Here is a 17,897-nt window from a genome sequence, read left to right as displayed (position 1 = left end):
CCCCCTCCCCCTCCCCTTCCCTTCCCTTCCTTTCCCTTCTTCCCTTTCCTTTTCTTCTTCTTTTAAAAAGCAGTATCTCATGAATCCCAGGATGGGCCTTGAACTCACTACATTGCCAAGAAAGATCTTGGAATCTGTATTCTCTTGCCGTTACTTCACAAGTGCTAGGATTACAGGCATGTGTAACCACATCTGCTTTTATGTGGTGGTGTGGCTTGAACCTAGGGCTTCATGCAGGTTAGGCACACAGAGGTACAGCTATTGAGCAATGCTGAGTGTTTCCAATGAAGATATTTTTAAGCTTTGACTGTTTAGAGATTCCTACAGCATGTAAGTTTATTGTGGCATTATTCACAGTAGCCAAGGTATATAATCAATCCACATTTCCATCAACAGAAGAATGGATAAAGAAAAATGCATCCTACATGCACGAGAAGCATAAAATGATATCATCTGCAGGGAAATGGATTGAACTGGAAATCATCACGCCAAGTGAATTAGCCAGAGCCAGAAATATAAATATCACAATTTTTCTATATGCAGAATCTCTCTCTCTCTCTCTCTCTCTCTCTCTCTCTCTCTCTCTCCCTCTCCTATCTCCTACCCCCATGCACACATGTGAAACCAGAAGAGAAACTATTTGGGGAAAGAAAGGTGGACAAGGGAGGGTAATGGGGAATAAGTATGACAAAGAAGACTATTTTGTAAGCATGAAAATGTTATGGTAAACCCCGTTAGTTTATATGCTCAATAGCATTTTGTATATGTAGACCACTATGCAGGTCCTGTGGGTTGGACTCAGGTTGTTGGACCCATCTCACTGGCCCTTACAAACAATACTCCTAGGCTTTGACTGTTAACATTTTGGACGTTAAAGCTGTAATGCCTAGGGGTTTTGTTTCTTTCTTTGTTTGTTTGTTTAACATACTTTGCAGATAAAGGTACTTAAAAAGCATTTTAAGTCTCTGGTATATACTAGGGAGAAAAAGGTGATACTTATTCTATGGTCTCCCTACCCCACACTAAATATGTATGTCTTTTTACATCCCCAGAGATGATTTAGTTTGTTACCTCAGAGTTCAAAGATGCCATTTGTAGGGAGCCGTGACTTACAATTACACAGCATTACATAACATTCTGAACTACTTTAAAATTCACTAAAAGGGTAAAAGAGGCTGTGAGCTCTATCTGAGGTCCAATCTCATGAGGCCCTCAAAGGCTCTTTTATAGATCATTTAGAAAGATTAAAAGAATCCTACCTTTGACCAGTCAGTCAAAGATCCATTAAACATGAAAGACACCCTCTGGCAATGGATTTCCATCCCACCACAAAGTGTATGGTTGGCTGTTTTACTTTCAACTTGTTTTCATGTTTATTATCGGACATCATCGGTGGCTGATGAAAATATAGGAACCATATATAAAGATGGGAAAAGCCATCCATTGCTCCTTCAGAGTATGGTTAACAGTCAAAATTGCATCTTTTGAAATGTTAGCCATAAAATGGCTAAGATGCTGAAAGCAAACCTGCAGAGGAGAAGACGGTCACTACAGCGACGGCACAGGGGTCCAGAGAGTAATGTAGAAAATAAAAATGCAAGAAATAAATAATACAAGGGAGAGAAAGCTAGCACATGTTGTCAAATGTCCCAAAAGCTTTAGGATTTAGTAATGGCGTGTGGATGTCATCATTACTGAATCCCTACTTGGTAAGAGAAGGAAAAAAATCATCTATGTATTTTTGGATTAGTTTAAAACAATGTCTCTGCACATGGGAAAGGAGGTATTTTCTTTATCTATACAACCAGCATTTCTTTGTCTATAGAACCCAACCACCCAGGTTAGAAGGCTCTGCTCTTAAGAATCAGCTAGCTGGGACAAGCCTAACTGCATTCTGTTAACGTCTCTTAAATCAATGTCTGGATCAATAACATTCACAAAAATCTTACTGCTCATAAACCCTAATGGCCAAACCTAAACTTGAGCTGGAGAGAGGTTCCGTTTATACAGCATACAGCTAACATGTACCCAGACCAGAAAAATTCACTCAACTGGGCTCAGAAAGCTGAGGCTCTTTCCTGTGTCACCCTGTGGGCTGAGAGGGTTAATGTGTGCAGAGGTGAGCCAAGAATGCTTGGACAGCATCAATCAGTATTGATGGGGTGAAACTTGGATAGGAAAAAACACCTTACCCTATCTGGTTTCTCTCATCTGTATCATATTTCTGCTCTCCCCAGTATTATCAAGGAAACTTGACAAAAGCAAACAAAACCAAGAGTCTTCATGGAATAAAAGTTGAGTAACTCCAGGTTTCTTTCTCAGTAAGATGAGTTTTGATTAGGTGGAAAGTTGCTAGGAAAATGATGAGAAGATTCAAACCACCACATATTAGTTTTGTTGCACTGTTGACCTCAACTTGTGATAATGCCATCATTGAGAGAAGAAACTAGCTCAAGAACTGCTTGTGAGGTTTCTGCAGCAGCTTGCTGCCTCCATGGCCTCACCTTGGCTGTTTGGTGAGCCTGGTGGTTTCTTTAGGATTGAACCACAGTTGCTGGTTCATCCCCAATATCTGCTTGGTGAAAAGACTAGATTGTAGCCGCTGGTTTATGCTTGGTGTCTGCCTGCCTAGAGGAATGGTCTGCAGTTGCTGAACTTAGGGCTTGCTTGGTCCTTTTGGCTGGGGCAGACACCTGGCTGGTCTGTGAAGATACCCATATCCTGGACCTTCCTAGAGCAGTAGAGCAGTGGTGGAACCACTGCACTCGGAGCAGCTGAGGAACCACTGCACTCAGAGAAGCAGGATTTCAGGATCCCAGAGGAAGCCTGAGTCCCAGGAGCTCTTCCACCAAGGAGCTCAGGATCACAGAGACATTTGGACTCTGAGGAGTTCTGACACAAGCAAGATAACTGGAAAGACAGTCTCCAGTCAGAGACATTGAGTGCAGGTAGCACTAGAGTTAGCCAGATGGGGAATGGCAAGTGTAAGAATATAAGCAACAGAAACCAAAGTTATCTGGCATCATCAAAGCCCAGTTCTCCTACCATAGCAAGTCCTGAACACCCCATCACATCAGAAAAGCAGGATTCAGATTTAAAATCACTTCTCATGAGGATGATAGAGGACTTCAAGAAGGACATAAAAAACTCCCTTAAAGAAATACAGGAGAACACAGATAAATCCCTTAAAGAATTGCAAGAAAACACAACCAAACAGGTGAAAGAATTAAACAAAAGCATCCAGGATCTAAAAATGGAAGTAGAAACAATAAAGATAACCTCAAAGGGAGACTACCCTGGAGATAGAAAACCTGGGAAAGAAATCAGGAGTCATAGATGCAAGCATAACCAACAGAATACAAAAGATGGAAGAGAGAATCTCATGTGCAGAAGATGCCATGGAAAACATTGACACAACTGTCAAAGAAAATGCAAAATGCAAAAAGCTCCTAACCCAAAACATCCAGGAAATCCAGGACACAATGAGAAGACCAAACCTAAGGATAACAGTTATAGATGAGAGTGAAGATTCCCAACTTAAAGGGCCAGTAAATATCTTCAACAAAATTATACAGGAAAACTTTCCTAACCTAAAGAAAGAGATGCCCATGAACATACAAGAAGCCTACAAAACACCAAATAGACTAGACCAGAAAAGAAATTCCTTCTGTCACATAATAATCAAAACATCAAATGCACAAAACAAAGAAAAAATACTAAAAGCAGTAAAGGGGAAAAGGTAAAGTAACATATAAAGGCAGACCTATAAGAATTATACCAGACTTTTTTACCAGAGACTATAAAAGCCAGAAGATCCTGGAGTGATATCACACAAACCCTAAGAGAACACAAATGCCAGCCCAGACTACTATACCCAGCAAAACTCTCAGTCACTACAGATGGAGAAACCAAGATATTCCATGACAAAACCAAATTTACACAATATCTTTTCACAAATCCAACCCTACAAAGGATAATTGATGGAAAACTCCAAGACAAGGAGGGAAACTATAACCTAGAAAAAGCAAGAAAGTAATCTACCAACAACCCATAAGAAGATAGCTACACAAACATAACTACATCTCTAATAACTAAAATAATAGGAAGAAACAATCACTTTTCCTTAATATCTCTCAGCATCAATGGACTCAATTCCCCAATAAAAAGACGTAGACTAACAGACTAGATACGTAAATAGGACCCAGCAATAGACAGATCATGGAAACAGAAACTAAACAGAGACACAGTGGAATTAATGGAAATTATGAACCAAATGGATTTAACGGATATCTATAGAACATTTCATCCTAAAACAAAAGAATATATCTTTTTCTCAGCACCTCATGGTACCTTTTCAAGATAGACCATATAATTGGTCACAAAGCAGGCCTCAACAGATACAAAAAGATTGAAATAATCCCTTGCATCCTATCAGATCACCACAGACTAAGGCTGGTCTTCAATAATGACAAAAACAATGGAAAGCCCACATACACATGGAAACTGAACAACGCTCTACTCAATGATGACTTGGTCAAGGAAGAAATAAAGAAAGAAATTAAAGACTATTGAGAATTTAATGAAAATTAAGGCTTTTCATAGCAAAATTTATGGGACACAAGGAAAGCAATGATAAGGGAAAACTCATAGCTCTAAGTATCTACGAAAAGAAACTGGAGAAAGCATACACTAGCAGCTTGACAGCACACCTGAAAGCTCTAGAACAAAAAGAGGCAAATACACCCAAGAGGAGTAGACAGCAGGAAATAATCAAACTCAGGGCTGAAATCAACCAAATAGAAACAAAAAGAACTACACAAAGTATCAACAAAACCAGGAGCTGGTTCTTTGAGAAAATCAACAAGATAGATAAACCCTTAGCCAGACTAACAAGAGGGAACAGAGACAGTATTCAAATTGATAAAATTAGAACTGAAAAGGAAGACATAACAACAGAAACAGGAAATTCAAAAAATCATCAGATCCTACTACAAAAGCTTATACTCAACAAAAACTGGAAAATATGGATGAAATGGACAATTTTCTAGACAGATACCAGGTACCAAAGTCAAATCAGGAGCAGATAAACCACCTAAACAGTCCCATAACCCCTAAAAAAATAGTAGCAGTCATTAAAAGTCTCCCCACCAAAAAAAGCCCAGGACCAGATGGTTTTAGTGCAGAATTCTATCAGACCTTCAAGGAAGACCTAATACCAATTCTCTTCAAACTATTCCACAAAATAGAAACAGAAGGAACACTACCCAATTCATTCTATGAAGCTACAATCACGCTCATACCTAAACCTCACAGAGACTCAACAAAGAAAGAGAACTTCAGACCAATCTCCCTTATGAATATCGATGCAAAAATATTCAATAAACTTCTTGCAAACCGAATCCAAGAACACATCAAAACAATCATCCATCATGATCAAGTAGGCTTTATCCCAGGAATGCAGGGATGGTCCAATATTTGGAAATCCGTCAATGTAATCCACTATACAAACAAACTCAAATAAAAAAACCCACATGATCATCTCACTAGATGCTGAGAAAGCATTAGAAAAAATTCAACATCCCTTCATGGTAAAAGTCTTGGAAAGATCAGGAATTCAAGGCCATACCTAAACATAGTAAAAACAATATACAGCAAACCAGTAGCCAACATCAAACTAAATGGAGAGAAACTTGAAGCAATCCCAGTAAGATCAGGGACTAGAGAAGGCTGCCTGCTCACTCTCTCCCTACCTATTCAATATAGTACTGGAAGTCCTAGCTATAGTGATTAGACCACAAAAAGAAGTCAAAGGGATACAAATCGGAAAGGAAGAAGTCAAAATTTCACTATTTGCAGATGATATGATAGTATACTTAAGTGATCCCAAAACTTCCATTAGAGAACTTCTAAACCTGATAAATAACTTCAGCAAAGTGGCTGGTTAGAACTCAAACAAATTAGTAGCCTTCTTCTACTTGAAAGATAAACAGGCTGAGAAAGAGATTAGGGAAATGACACCCTTCACAATAGTCACAAATAATATAAAATACCTTTGTGTGAATCTAACCAAGCAAGTGAAAGATCTGTATGACAAGAACTTCAAGTCTCTGAAGAAAGAAATCAAAGAAGATCTTAGAAGATGGAAAGATCTCCCATGCTCATGGATTCGCAGGATTAATATAGTAAAAATGGCCATCTTGCCAAAAGCAATCTACAGATTTAAGGCAATTTCCATTAAAATCCCAACTCAATTCTTCACAGAGTTAGAAAGAGCAATTTGTAAGTTGATTTGGAATAACAAAAAACCCAAAATAGCAAAAACTATTCTCAACAATAAAATAACTTCTGGAGGAATCACCATCCCTGACCTCAAGCTGTACTACAGAGTAATATTGATAAAAACTGCATGGTATTGGTACAGAGTCAGGCAGGAAGATCAATGGAATAGAATTGAAGACCCAGAAATGAACCCACACACATATGATCACTTGATCTTTGAGAAAAATGCTAAAACTATCCAGTGGAAAAAGGACAGCATTTTCCATAAATGGTGCTGGTTCAACTGGAGGACAACATGTAGAAGAATGCAAATTGATCCATTCTTATCTCATCATACAAAGCTCAAGTCTAAGTGGATAAAGGACCTCCATATAAAACCAGATACACTGAAACTAATAGAAGAGAAGGTGAGGAAGAACCTTGACTACTTGGGCACAGGGGGAAAGTTCCTAAACAGAACACCAATGGCTTATGCTCTAAGATCAAGAATTGACAAATGGGACCTCATAAAATTGCAAAGTTTCTGTGAGGCAAAGGACACTGTCAATAGTACAAAACGGGAACCAACAGATTGGGAAAAGATCTTTACCAATCTCACATCTGATAGAGGGCTAATATCCAATATATACAAGGAACTCAAGAAATTAGACTCCAGACAACCAAATAACCCTATTAAAAATGGGGTACAGAGCTAAACAAAGAATTGTCAACTGAGGAAACTCTAATGGCTGAAAAGCACCTAAAGAAATTCAACATCCTTAGTTATCAGGGAAATGCAAATCAAAACAATCCCGAGATTCCACCTCACACCAGTCAGAATGGCTAAGATCAAAAACTCAGGTGATAGTAGATGCTGTCGAGGATGTGGAGAAAGAGGAACAGTCCTCCATTGTTGGTGAGATTGCAAGATGGTGCAACCACTCTGGAATCAGTCTGGCGGTTCCTCAGTCAATTGGACATAGCATTACCTGAGGATCCAGCTATACCACTCCTGGGCATATATCCAGAAGATGCTCCAACATATAACAAGGGCATATGCTCCACTATGTTCATAGCAGCCTTACTTATAATAGCCAGAAGCTGGAAAGAACCCAGATGTCCTTCAGCAGAGGAATGGATACAGAAAATGTGGTACATTTACACACTGGAGTATTACTCAGCTATTAAAAACAATTAATTTGAGAAATTCTTTGGCAAATGGATGGAACTAGAAAGTATCATCCTGAGTGAGGTAACCCAATCACAAAAGAACACACGTGGTATTCACTCACTGATAATTGGATATTAGCTCAAAAGGTTGAAATAGCCAAGATTCAACTCACAAACCACATGAAGCTCATGAAGAAGGAAGACCAAAGTGTGGGTGCTTCAGTCCTTCTTAGAAGGAGTAACAAAATACTCAAGGGAGCAAATATGGAGGAAAAGTGTGGGACAGAAACTGAAGGAGGGGCTGTCTGAAGACCATTCCACCTGGGTATCCATCCCATGTGCAGTCACCAAAGGTAGATGCTGATGTGGAAGTCAGGAAGTGCATGCTGACAGGAGCCTGATATAGCTGTGTCCTTAGAGGTCTGCCAGAGCCTGACATATTCAGAGGTGGATGCTCACAGTTAACCATTGAACTGATCATGGGGTTCCCAATGGAGGAGTTAGAGAGAAGGAGCTGAAGGTACTGAAAGGGTTTGTGACCCCATGAAGAGAGCAACAATACCAACCAACCAGAGCTCCCAGGGTCTAAACCACCAGCCTGGGAGCACATAGGGAGGGACCCATGACTCCAGCTGTATATGTAGGGGAGGATGGCCTTGCTGGGCATAGGTGGGAGAGGAAGTCCTTGGTCCCATGAAGGCTGGATGCCGAATGTGGGGGAATTCGAGGGTAGGGAGGTGGGAGTAGGGGTGGGTGGGGGCACATCCTCATAGAAGCAGGAGGAGGGGGGATGGTATAGGGAGTTCCTGGGTGGTGGGGAAATGGGGTAAGGGGATAACATCCGAAATGTAAATAAGATATCCAATAAAAAAATGAAAAAAAGAAAAAGAAAGGAAAATGATAAGAAAAGAAAACCTGGCATAAAACAGTAACAACTCCAATCATTTTGAGTTTCCTGAGAGGTTGTAAAATTGTTGGCAGTTTCAGAGGCACTGTACAAATGACATCATAGTTGAAAGCTAGAAATTGAGCTTCTTTGGTCTCCGTTTGGTACCACATGTTGTTTTGGTCGGACATCAGTTAACTTTCTATTTTTACTGGGAGTGATGTCATAACTGTGTTTAGGACAGTGTCTGGCTCTGTCATCTGTGGAACTCAACACACGGTCATGCTTTTGAATGTCGTTTTTTCTAAAGCTGGAAGCATGTGTGTATTTGGTGGGGAATGTGCTCATCAGCAAATATTCCACAATATTCTGAAACATATTTTCCATTGAGAGTCTAGAAGCTAGCATGTGGCACACACCTGCACATTCCAGAGTGTGAGAGACTGAGGCAGGGGGATTGTTTCAGACCAGGAGTTTGAGGCCAGAAAGAAAAAAGTCTAAAAAAGGTATTTTGGTGTATCAGTAGGTGGCAAAATGAGTAACTTTGTAACACATTTACCATAGAAATACTAATATTCCTAATGACGAGATAACATCTGAACTCTATTTAATATTTATCCATGCAAACTGATTGATGACTCATAGCCAGATTAATAACTGAATTTCCAGGGGATGTGATCTTACATATAATTGAGCTAAGTTCCCCCTGAATAATTTATACAAATAATTCATATGGTGATAATTTATGCAAAATTATGCATAAAAGCCCCAAAAGTAAACAGAAAAGAAAAACAAGACAAGCCCCAGGTCTTTTTCCCCCTCATTTACCCTCTTCCTCCAAACACCAAGCAACAGAGGGCCCAGTACAAACGATGGCCTTATGGTAATGCATGTAATTAGCTGGGGGTCTATGCAAGGTCTACCTTGTGGACCCCACACTCCAGGACACAGAATTCACAGTTGGGGTGTGTGTGTGTGTGTGTGCAGAATCCAGCTATCAGCAGTTTCAGAAACTTCTACACACACACACAAACAGACAGTTGTGGTACAGGCAACAACAGTTATGTTTGGCTACATCTACCATCTACTCACTTAGAAGTGTGGGGTCCTCTCCCTTCAGTTTTCATCTGCTCCACTAGCTGAGAGGTACCCTGAGGTGTCTGGTGTGGAGTTTTGTGAAACACTACACTGGCTGACAATGTGACAAGTATCACCATCATTTCGTCTGACACACAGCTGATTTGCTATGCAAATATTAACTCCTCCATTGACCAGGTGACAGCCTTAGGTTTCTCTTCATTTGTTTTAGAATTCTCCTCCCGCATCACAGGAGACATCACTCCCAACCCAAACGAAGCCCTGTGCTTTCCTTTATATTTTTGCAAGCCTATTTCTCCTGCTTGACAAATTAACAAGTCTTTAGGGTCTGCCTTACCTCCACGATGCTTTTTAGGTCTTGCACGTAGGTCCTCTCAGTCTCCAGGATTTCCTGTACAACTCTGTCCACATAGAGGAGCTTGGGGCTGGAGGCTGAGTCTGCAGTGGTTTGGGATGCCCCGTTCATGTCCGCTCTCCATGGCGTCCTGGGCTGCTTTTCGCTGACCCCATCCATGCTCTGCGGCCCAGCAGGGTTGTCCCTCTGCAGCTCGCTGCTGGAAAATGGTCGTGCTGGTATCAGCTCCAGCTTTATGGCCCCAGCTTCTTTATCCTGGTGAAATATGCCCAAGTGGCTATTTGAAACCAAAGTCATTCTGCTGCCAAAGGAACCATGGCTGTCCCTGGAGGAGGCCGAGGATGAGGTGGAGCCGAAGCTAATGGGTCGGTCACTGTCGGAAAGCTCCATAGTTTTTGGTTCTGGGGATTGGGAGGGGTCAGCTGTGGTCCTTGGATCAGGAACTCGATTTACAGCTGATGACACTTCCAGGTGCAAACGGTGGTGTCCATCTGCTTCCGTTGCAGGATAGAAAACACAGAAGAAAGATCAGTGAGTGTCCTCTCAACAGAAGGAGGGCAAAATCCAACCCCCCTATTCCCCCCCCCCCTCCGGTGCAGAGCATCGTTGACAAGAGGAGGCGAGTTAACTGGGGAAGGCAGACTGAGATGCTGAGAAGAACTTCTGCTTCCGAGCATCATCTGAACCTGCTGGAAATGCAGCCTCAGGCTCTGCCCCAGACCTCCTGACCTGGAATCTGCAACCTAACAGACTGCAGAGTGAGCCAGGGTGCCCCAGCCTGTGAGAAGCAGAACACCCACGGCATACACTTTCTAAGTGTGACCACCTGCACTGACTTACATAAGCAGAGGAGTCCAGATTTACTAACTTAAAGGCTCAGCAGTCAGGACATAAAGAACAGGCAACTTTAGTCAACATCACAAGTGGTTCGTGAGTGCTGAGAAAGGAGACAGAGTCTTACAGAATCTTGAGAAAGGTTATTTTAGATTTTAAGTCTTTCACCATAATTCTACCAGTTTAAAGCAAGAGGCCTGCGTCATGGAGACTTGGTTTAAGTGACACTGACTAACACATATTTCACTCCAGCTCAGCACTGAAAATAGAGATTTGGGGGGCTAATTTTTTCTAATAACGATCACAGGAAAGAGCTGACTCCTGCAAGCTGTACCACAGTTCTAACGGGCCTAGAAGATGCTTTCAAAACGCTCATGTGGTACCTCACTGCATCTTTCTTCCTACAGCTCGCTCTCTCTCTCTCTCTCTCTCTCTCTCTCTCTCTCTCTCTCTCTCTCTCTCAAGTAAATAAGTAAATAAATAAATAAATAAATTGTAGTATCTCTCAAGCGATAATATTCAAGAATAACTCCAGCAGTCCACACACCAAAGCCGTAAAGCAACACTTTATATTAGGAACTAAGTGATAGCAAAATGAAGCACATCTGGGTTGTTAACATTTGTGAGACAGCACAAAGTGAGACCATCTGCCAGCCAGAGAGGTGACAATATACGTGGTTCAGGAGAATGATCCTGGGTTCAAAATGGGCTGTACCTGAACTTAGATATTCTAAAAATTATTCTTGAGAAACATGCAAGAATCCAAATTTTTTTCCAGCTGTCAAGGCAGGATCAGTATTTTCACCCTATAATAATGAGATTGTGCCTTATAAGGGCTTTGATCGATAATGAAATTGGCTACCAAAAATCTCTGTTTAGATTAGAGGTCTTATTAGAAATGAGAGAGGTTGGCAGGCAGAGCCGGTGGGGAGATTTACGGTGGAAAGGTTATAATATGACAGATATATAAGAATATAGATCAATGGTCATTTTTGATAGGAACAGGAGCTTGTTTTGACTTTATAATAAAGATCAAATTGCTGGTACCAATCTTTTTAGAATATAAGTTCTTTCAATCCATATCTTCCTAGACTATGTGCACAGAAGATATCAGTGCCAACTTATTAAAACAAATGTTAAAATTGCGAATATGACCTGAAGGCCCTCACTTTGGTTGACAACAAGGAACGATAAGAAACACATAGGAAATGAACATACTCAGTATGGCGGCCAGCACATGGTATGAGTTTGCTGTGGATTTTTAAAGCTTTTGAAATATGCTTTCTGCTTGCTCTGTAACAACTTTATAGCCCATAAAACATGGATTGGTTTGTAGTTAAAATGCACTTGACCTAAAAAGCTTGATCCAACTTGAGTGTGGCGAAGATCCAAGAAGTGGCCATGCATTCAGACATGCTTGCTGCAGAGTACACTTGCCAACGTTCAGAACTGCTGGTATGAAAATCTAGAATGTGATAGGCTAGGGAGGTGGCTCAGTGAGTAGAAACAGTAGCTGTGCCAGCATGAGAATCTGAGTTAGAATCTCTGAACCCACATAAAGCTTGACACAGTAGTGTGTGTCCGTAACACTGAAAGTCCTAGAGCAAGATGGAAGGTAGAGATAGAAGGATCTCTGCAAGCTTGCAGGCTGCCTAGCCTTGGCTGTGCAGACACACCCACCCACCCACACACACACACACACACACACCACATACCCCACACACTCACAGATTCATATACATACACATGCACATATTAAAACACACACACACAGGCACACACACATTCATACACATACATATACTTAAACACACACATAGATACACTGCAATGGATGGGAACACCTTTGAGATATTTTCAAAGGTGAGAAAAATTGGAAGGTGACAATGAAGGTAACAGATATCTGCTTCTGGGTCACTCTTATCAGACACATGAGTAGGTCTTGGTCTAGGGATGCTCCTAAACCAGACCACTGAAGCTCCTGGGCTCTGTAATTGCTAGCTAGATACCTTATACAACAGAATCCTGAAGATATCTGTAGTATTTAGCCAAGCTTAACTTGGCTAAATATCTTCCAAAGCTACCAAAGACAGAAATAAGACATTTAAAATCAGGGCAAATAATAGCATGTGATTTGAGGCTGTACTTGTTAATGAGTAGCATCTTTTCTGTTGGCTCAGGGCTTAGAAGGTAATTATAGTTTTCTTATTTAAGGCACCATGCTTTGTACCAACTGTCTCGGCTCACTCTCACCTCCTTCAAAACCATTGACGATTTCTATTGCCTGGACTCTTCTTTCTAATGTAAATCTCCAATGATTAATATTTCTAAAATTGTGCTGCTTGACATAGCCACTGGCTCTAGGGTCCACTGAGCACTGGAGATGGGCTGGTCCAGAACTGATGTGAATAGAACATACAGAATAGATGCTGGATTTAGAAGTCAGTATGAAACAAAATTATGAAATTCTTCATTCATGATTTTATGTTGATTATCTGTTGAAATGGTATTCTAGAATAGTGAGACACTTTTAATATCTTATTAAAACTTTGCCAGTATTGTTTTACCTTTGTAAATGTTACTAACTAGCAAGTTTTAAATCCTATGGATAGCCTGTGTATATTTTTATCAAGTGATGCTTATGCTGATATCGTCTAGATAACTACATTAATCTGTAAGATTTAGGGGCTGGAGAGGAAGCTCAGTGGATAAAAGTATGTACTGCTCTTGCACTCACATTGGATAGCTCACAACCACCTGTAACTATGAGGTTTGTTTGCTGTGTATTGTAATGCTAAGTGTGGGCCCCCAAGACCTGGTTGTCCCAGAGAGGAGAGAGTCCAAACATAGACCCAAGTGATGCTATGTGACCCTGCCCCTCAAGTTATTTCTAATTGCTAAATAGAGTTGCCAATAGGAGAGACACAAGGTTTGAGGGTTCCTGGGCTTATGGGGCAGGGGTGGGGGGTAAGTCACTATGGCTTAGGTAAGTCAAGAAAACATGACTCTGAGGTCTGACCAATTGGAGTTAAGAGCAGCCCAGATGAAACACTGTAAATAGTAACTCAGGGTTATCGATAGGAAACATATTTTGATAGCATAGAGGGTAGATATCTGTCCAGCTCTTGTTCTGTTTAAGCCTGATTGTAAATAAGAGAAGTTGTGTGTCTTTTATCCACAAAGATCAAAGATGGGGTAGAAACCCCGAATCAGATTAAACATTTCTACAGCATGTAACTTCAGCTCCAGGGAATCTGATTCCTTCTTCTGGACACTGTAGGCATACATGTGCACAAAACCTCACACAGACATACATATATATAACTTAAAATTATAATGAATAAAAGATTTTAATTTATCTGCTTATCCATTTTTGTTCAAATAACAGTGAGTGAATGATGTATGAAACTTTTTCTTTATTACTATATTCATGCATTGTTAGGAGTAAGTAGGGAGCATATGTGTGTTTGCTCTGGTTCAATGTCCTTTTAGTTGATCATATCATTGGTTCTATCCCCTGATAGTGAAGTAGTTGGACCAGATCGCCTTCCCAGGCCCCATACAACCTCCCCAATGTAACTCCATCCCTGAAGTAACCAGAAGGTCACTAGCTAATGTCCATTCCTATCTGCAGTCAGGCACAAGTACAAACTCCATGCTAGCAATGTCCTATATGGTACTGATGCCAGGTTATAGCCAGGAAAGTTTATCACTGACTTTGCCATGAGAAAATGAAACAAACCACCAATCCCTATTTTAAATTTCAATTGAAAAATAACCAGTTCCAGTTTCACTTTGAACAGTGGTTTCCTGTTAGCATGAAACTCCTAGACTCAAGTAGTAAGTGAAGAAGTGTCACAAACGCCAGCATCATTGGTATGGAACACACTTCTGTCCCAACAGCTCTGCTGTTTGGAAGGAGGCAGAAAGCAAAACAACATTTTCTTAAAGGAAGAGGAGGAAGGATGGAATTCCAAGGGACTGACAATAGCACTTGGCAAATAAATCCCTCCTCAAAGGACATTAAACATTTTCTTCATGAAAAAGGAGGAAGGGAAATTGAGATACCTAACAATAGGAGTCAGAGTAAAGCAACCCTTTGGACAGCACAATGTAAAACGATTACATGTCAGGCCCTTTGTGGTCCTTAAAGGTAGAGGAAGCTATGTATTCAAAATACACAGCCGAGGAAAGAGGAATGGTTTAATAACTGTGCACAATGGGATCTGAAATTTACATTTTAGATACCAATTTACTGTCACAAAAAGGAAATATTGTAAAATACTAACATGACTTTTCCCAAGTAGAAATGGGTCATTTTCTTTGGCTGTTTATCCCAAAATAGCTCTTTTCTTCAATAACCTTTCAAATAGCCTTCACAATCTGCCCAAATTATTTAAGGAAATGAAAACCACAGCCCCCATCTGTGTCAAGTATATAAACATTTTAAATGAAAACAATTTGATTTTCATATACAATATACGTTAAAGTTAAATCTACACACATTACAAATGTCGACATCCTAAAGTTGAGAAAATTAGTAGGACGCTATAAAGTTAATTCCAGTAGATAATAACATTGAATACAAGTCCAGCTGCCTCTCCATCCCAGTCATTTCTTTTATAAAGGTTTCTTCTACCTATAGAACACTCAAACACAAACTGCATTTCCACAGTCCACTCTCCGCCTCGGGCTAAGCTGCACTGCTGCAGCTGCAAAACGTAAAGTCTGCAAGCATTCATTTTGCCCCTTCGAGCTCGGCTCGCCAGAACCTCAATAAGAAAGGATATTAAAGCATGGAGTGTTCAATGTGAGCTCGGAAGTTTCTCCTCGGAGTTGAGAACATGAGCTCTCCCTCCAGTTATTTCAAACTAACTTTAAGGGGAGGTCAAAGCCAAACTAAACCCAAAAAAGCAAAAACAACTTAATACAGACTTCAGTTCAGATGCAAAGGAGTGGGATAAGGATAAATAATCTGGATAAATTCCATTGTCAGAAAACTTCAAAGGCATGCGTGCCGTTTGCACCGGGACATGTGTGCTGCATCCCCCGAGAGCTTCCGTCCTTAACAGTGTAGTAAAGAAATTCCCCCTGTGAGGGTTTCTCCCGTTTCTGTGGCTACTGCTGCTTCAGCTGCTCAGAGAGGGAAGGAGCTGATGTCAGTTCCTTGCAAACACCTCCCCTAGCACCTACCTGCTCTCCACCGAGGCTGAACATATCTGTCTTCAGCTGGTGCAGTGGCCGAGCTAGGCGCCCAGTCAGGTAAGACAAGAAGCCCTTACTAGTCTGTGCAGTGTCTTGCGCTGAAATATTGTATGAGTCAGCTTCTATCTTTCAAACCCAACACACAAAGGCTTTACAAAAAAAAAACCTGATTTGCAACTTTCTGGCTGCCTTCTTCCCCCCAACCCCCTCGTGCATAGACCACAGACTTCAGCCTTGCAGAGAGCCTAATGAAACATGACATCATTCAATTGAGAAATGGTACAATAGACACCCACTGTGGGTTAGTGGAAAACCGAACGTTTCTCTGAGAGACACCCTACAGCTCTCACTCTTTTGTGCACATCAAATGCAGCCCACAGCCTGAAAGCCCTTTGGCTTTTACCTTCTGGCTCTGGCCACGGCTCTCCACAAGGTCCATATTAAAATGAGCTGGAGCTCTGGCGGTCGGATATTTTCAAGTTCACTTCCTGATTTACAAGCTTGTTTGAAAGTGAATCATGCAACTTTAACAGAGCTTTTAAAGGGGTGCTCAAGGCTGACGAGCGTCCAGTTCAGGGTGCCCTGGGTAACCTTAGTCTGCCAGTTAACATTCTGCACATCTCACTCAGCAGAGTTATACTGGAATACATTTCCACTAGACTTTAAATGATAGTTTTAAAAGTTCTGCTTGTAGGCAAATGCCTAAAATCAAAATGTGCAGGGTTTTGTTTTAGAAAAATAGTTACATTCTATTATATGCATAAATACTAAGTAATAAATACAGAATAATTTACTTCACACATTTCAGTAAATTGGACTTACTTGGAATTTTAAATTTCCCTAAGGCTACTTGTCTTTAAAAATGTCATCTCTCTCTCTCTCTCTCTCTCTCTCTCTCTCTCTCTCTCTCTCACACACACACACACACACACACACACACCCACACCACACACACACATACCACACACACACATACATCACACACACCCCACACAGACATACACACACACACACCATACACACATACAATAATGTGAAATAAAATGCTATTGTCTATCCTGAGATTCCAATGCCAGTTTATACTTACGTATTTATACCCAGGACTGGATCTTGATCATCTTACACTTAATGATCTAACACCATCAGATGATTTTCAGTGCACCTTCCACTGAAAGCCTTCGGCTGTGGTTATGAAAAACCAGCATTCACAGATCATCTTTAATACAGCAATTTCTATCATGCCTATTAGGTGATTTGGAGCTAACAACATAATGGGATAATTTGTGTTAATGCCTGTTTCCTTTGAATGGGTCTGTGCACACACAGGCTTCTCCACGCATCGATTCAGATGGCCATGCACGTTTGGAAGACACTGTGGTGGGATGCTTGTTCTCTCACAGACATCATGAAGCCAGGATACTAGGAGACCTGGTGAGAGGAAGCCCCCTACCCTGACTCTCAACCTGTGGAAACAGCCTTACTTTGCCTTTTTGACCACCATAGTGTCTTTGTCCCCATCAGTGTTGGTGAACCCACACCAGAGCCCTGATATATTCTCCTTTCCACTTCGCCAAATCCCTTCCATCTTACAAGTAAGCTCTTATCTAAGACCCCACAGCCACCCTTACTGTGGTTCCTCCTGGTCAAACAGCTACTTATTATACTCAGAGTAAGCTTTGCATAGTCTCCTATGTAATTATTTTCTGTCTTCTCTCCTATCCCTGGACAGTCACAACTGAGGGAGGCAGACAATCGTCCCAAACCGTAGATTTTAAACTCCTGGACAGATGCAAATACACAGATATTGGTTGGCTCAGACACAGTCTGTGTGTAGACTCAGGTATCAAATTAACGACTTCCATCTTCCAATAGAATGTTTCTGCTCTTGGACCTTCCCCTTCCCCAAACACATTGCTATTTTAAATATTTCTATGAGCTGCTGTATGAGTTACAAGAAAACATTACAGCCTAGCTGCTTTGTGTGTGCCCAATGGGCAGTTTGCTACATTCACCTGCTGGACAAGTGATGGCCCTGGAAGAGATATCTGTGTGAAAGTACAGGCCAGGCCACTCCTATGGGACAGTTATAAG

At 41.0% G+C, this 17,897-nt stretch overlaps 1 protein-coding gene across 4 annotated transcripts in view; it reads right to left on the bottom strand.

The window, feature by feature from the left end:
- Positions 1 to 17,897, bottom strand: part of Plekhg1 (pleckstrin homology and RhoGEF domain containing G1) — a 220,914-nt gene that overhangs the window by 80,560 nt on the left and 122,457 nt on the right. For 3 of the 4 annotated variants that reach the window (XM_028764377.1, XM_028764374.1, XM_028764375.1), the window contains one exon: positions 9,750 to 10,258. In XM_028764377.1, coding sequence (XP_028620210.1) covers positions 9,750 to 10,157 — 408 coding nt within the window. In that variant the 5' untranslated portion in view covers positions 10,158 to 10,258. Of the gene's footprint in view, positions 1 to 9,749; positions 10,262 to 17,897 lie in introns of all 4 variants that reach the window. The other variant, XM_028764376.1, reaches the window with a different exon arrangement.

Source organism: Grammomys surdaster, unplaced genomic scaffold (assembly GCF_004785775.1).
Source record: "Grammomys surdaster isolate TR1022 unplaced genomic scaffold, NIH_TR_1.0 143, whole genome shotgun sequence".
Lineage (NCBI taxonomy): Eukaryota > Metazoa > Chordata > Mammalia > Rodentia > Muridae > Grammomys > Grammomys surdaster.
Note: the sequence above shows the minus strand (reverse complement) of the source record. Positions and strands in the feature narration are given on the sequence as shown.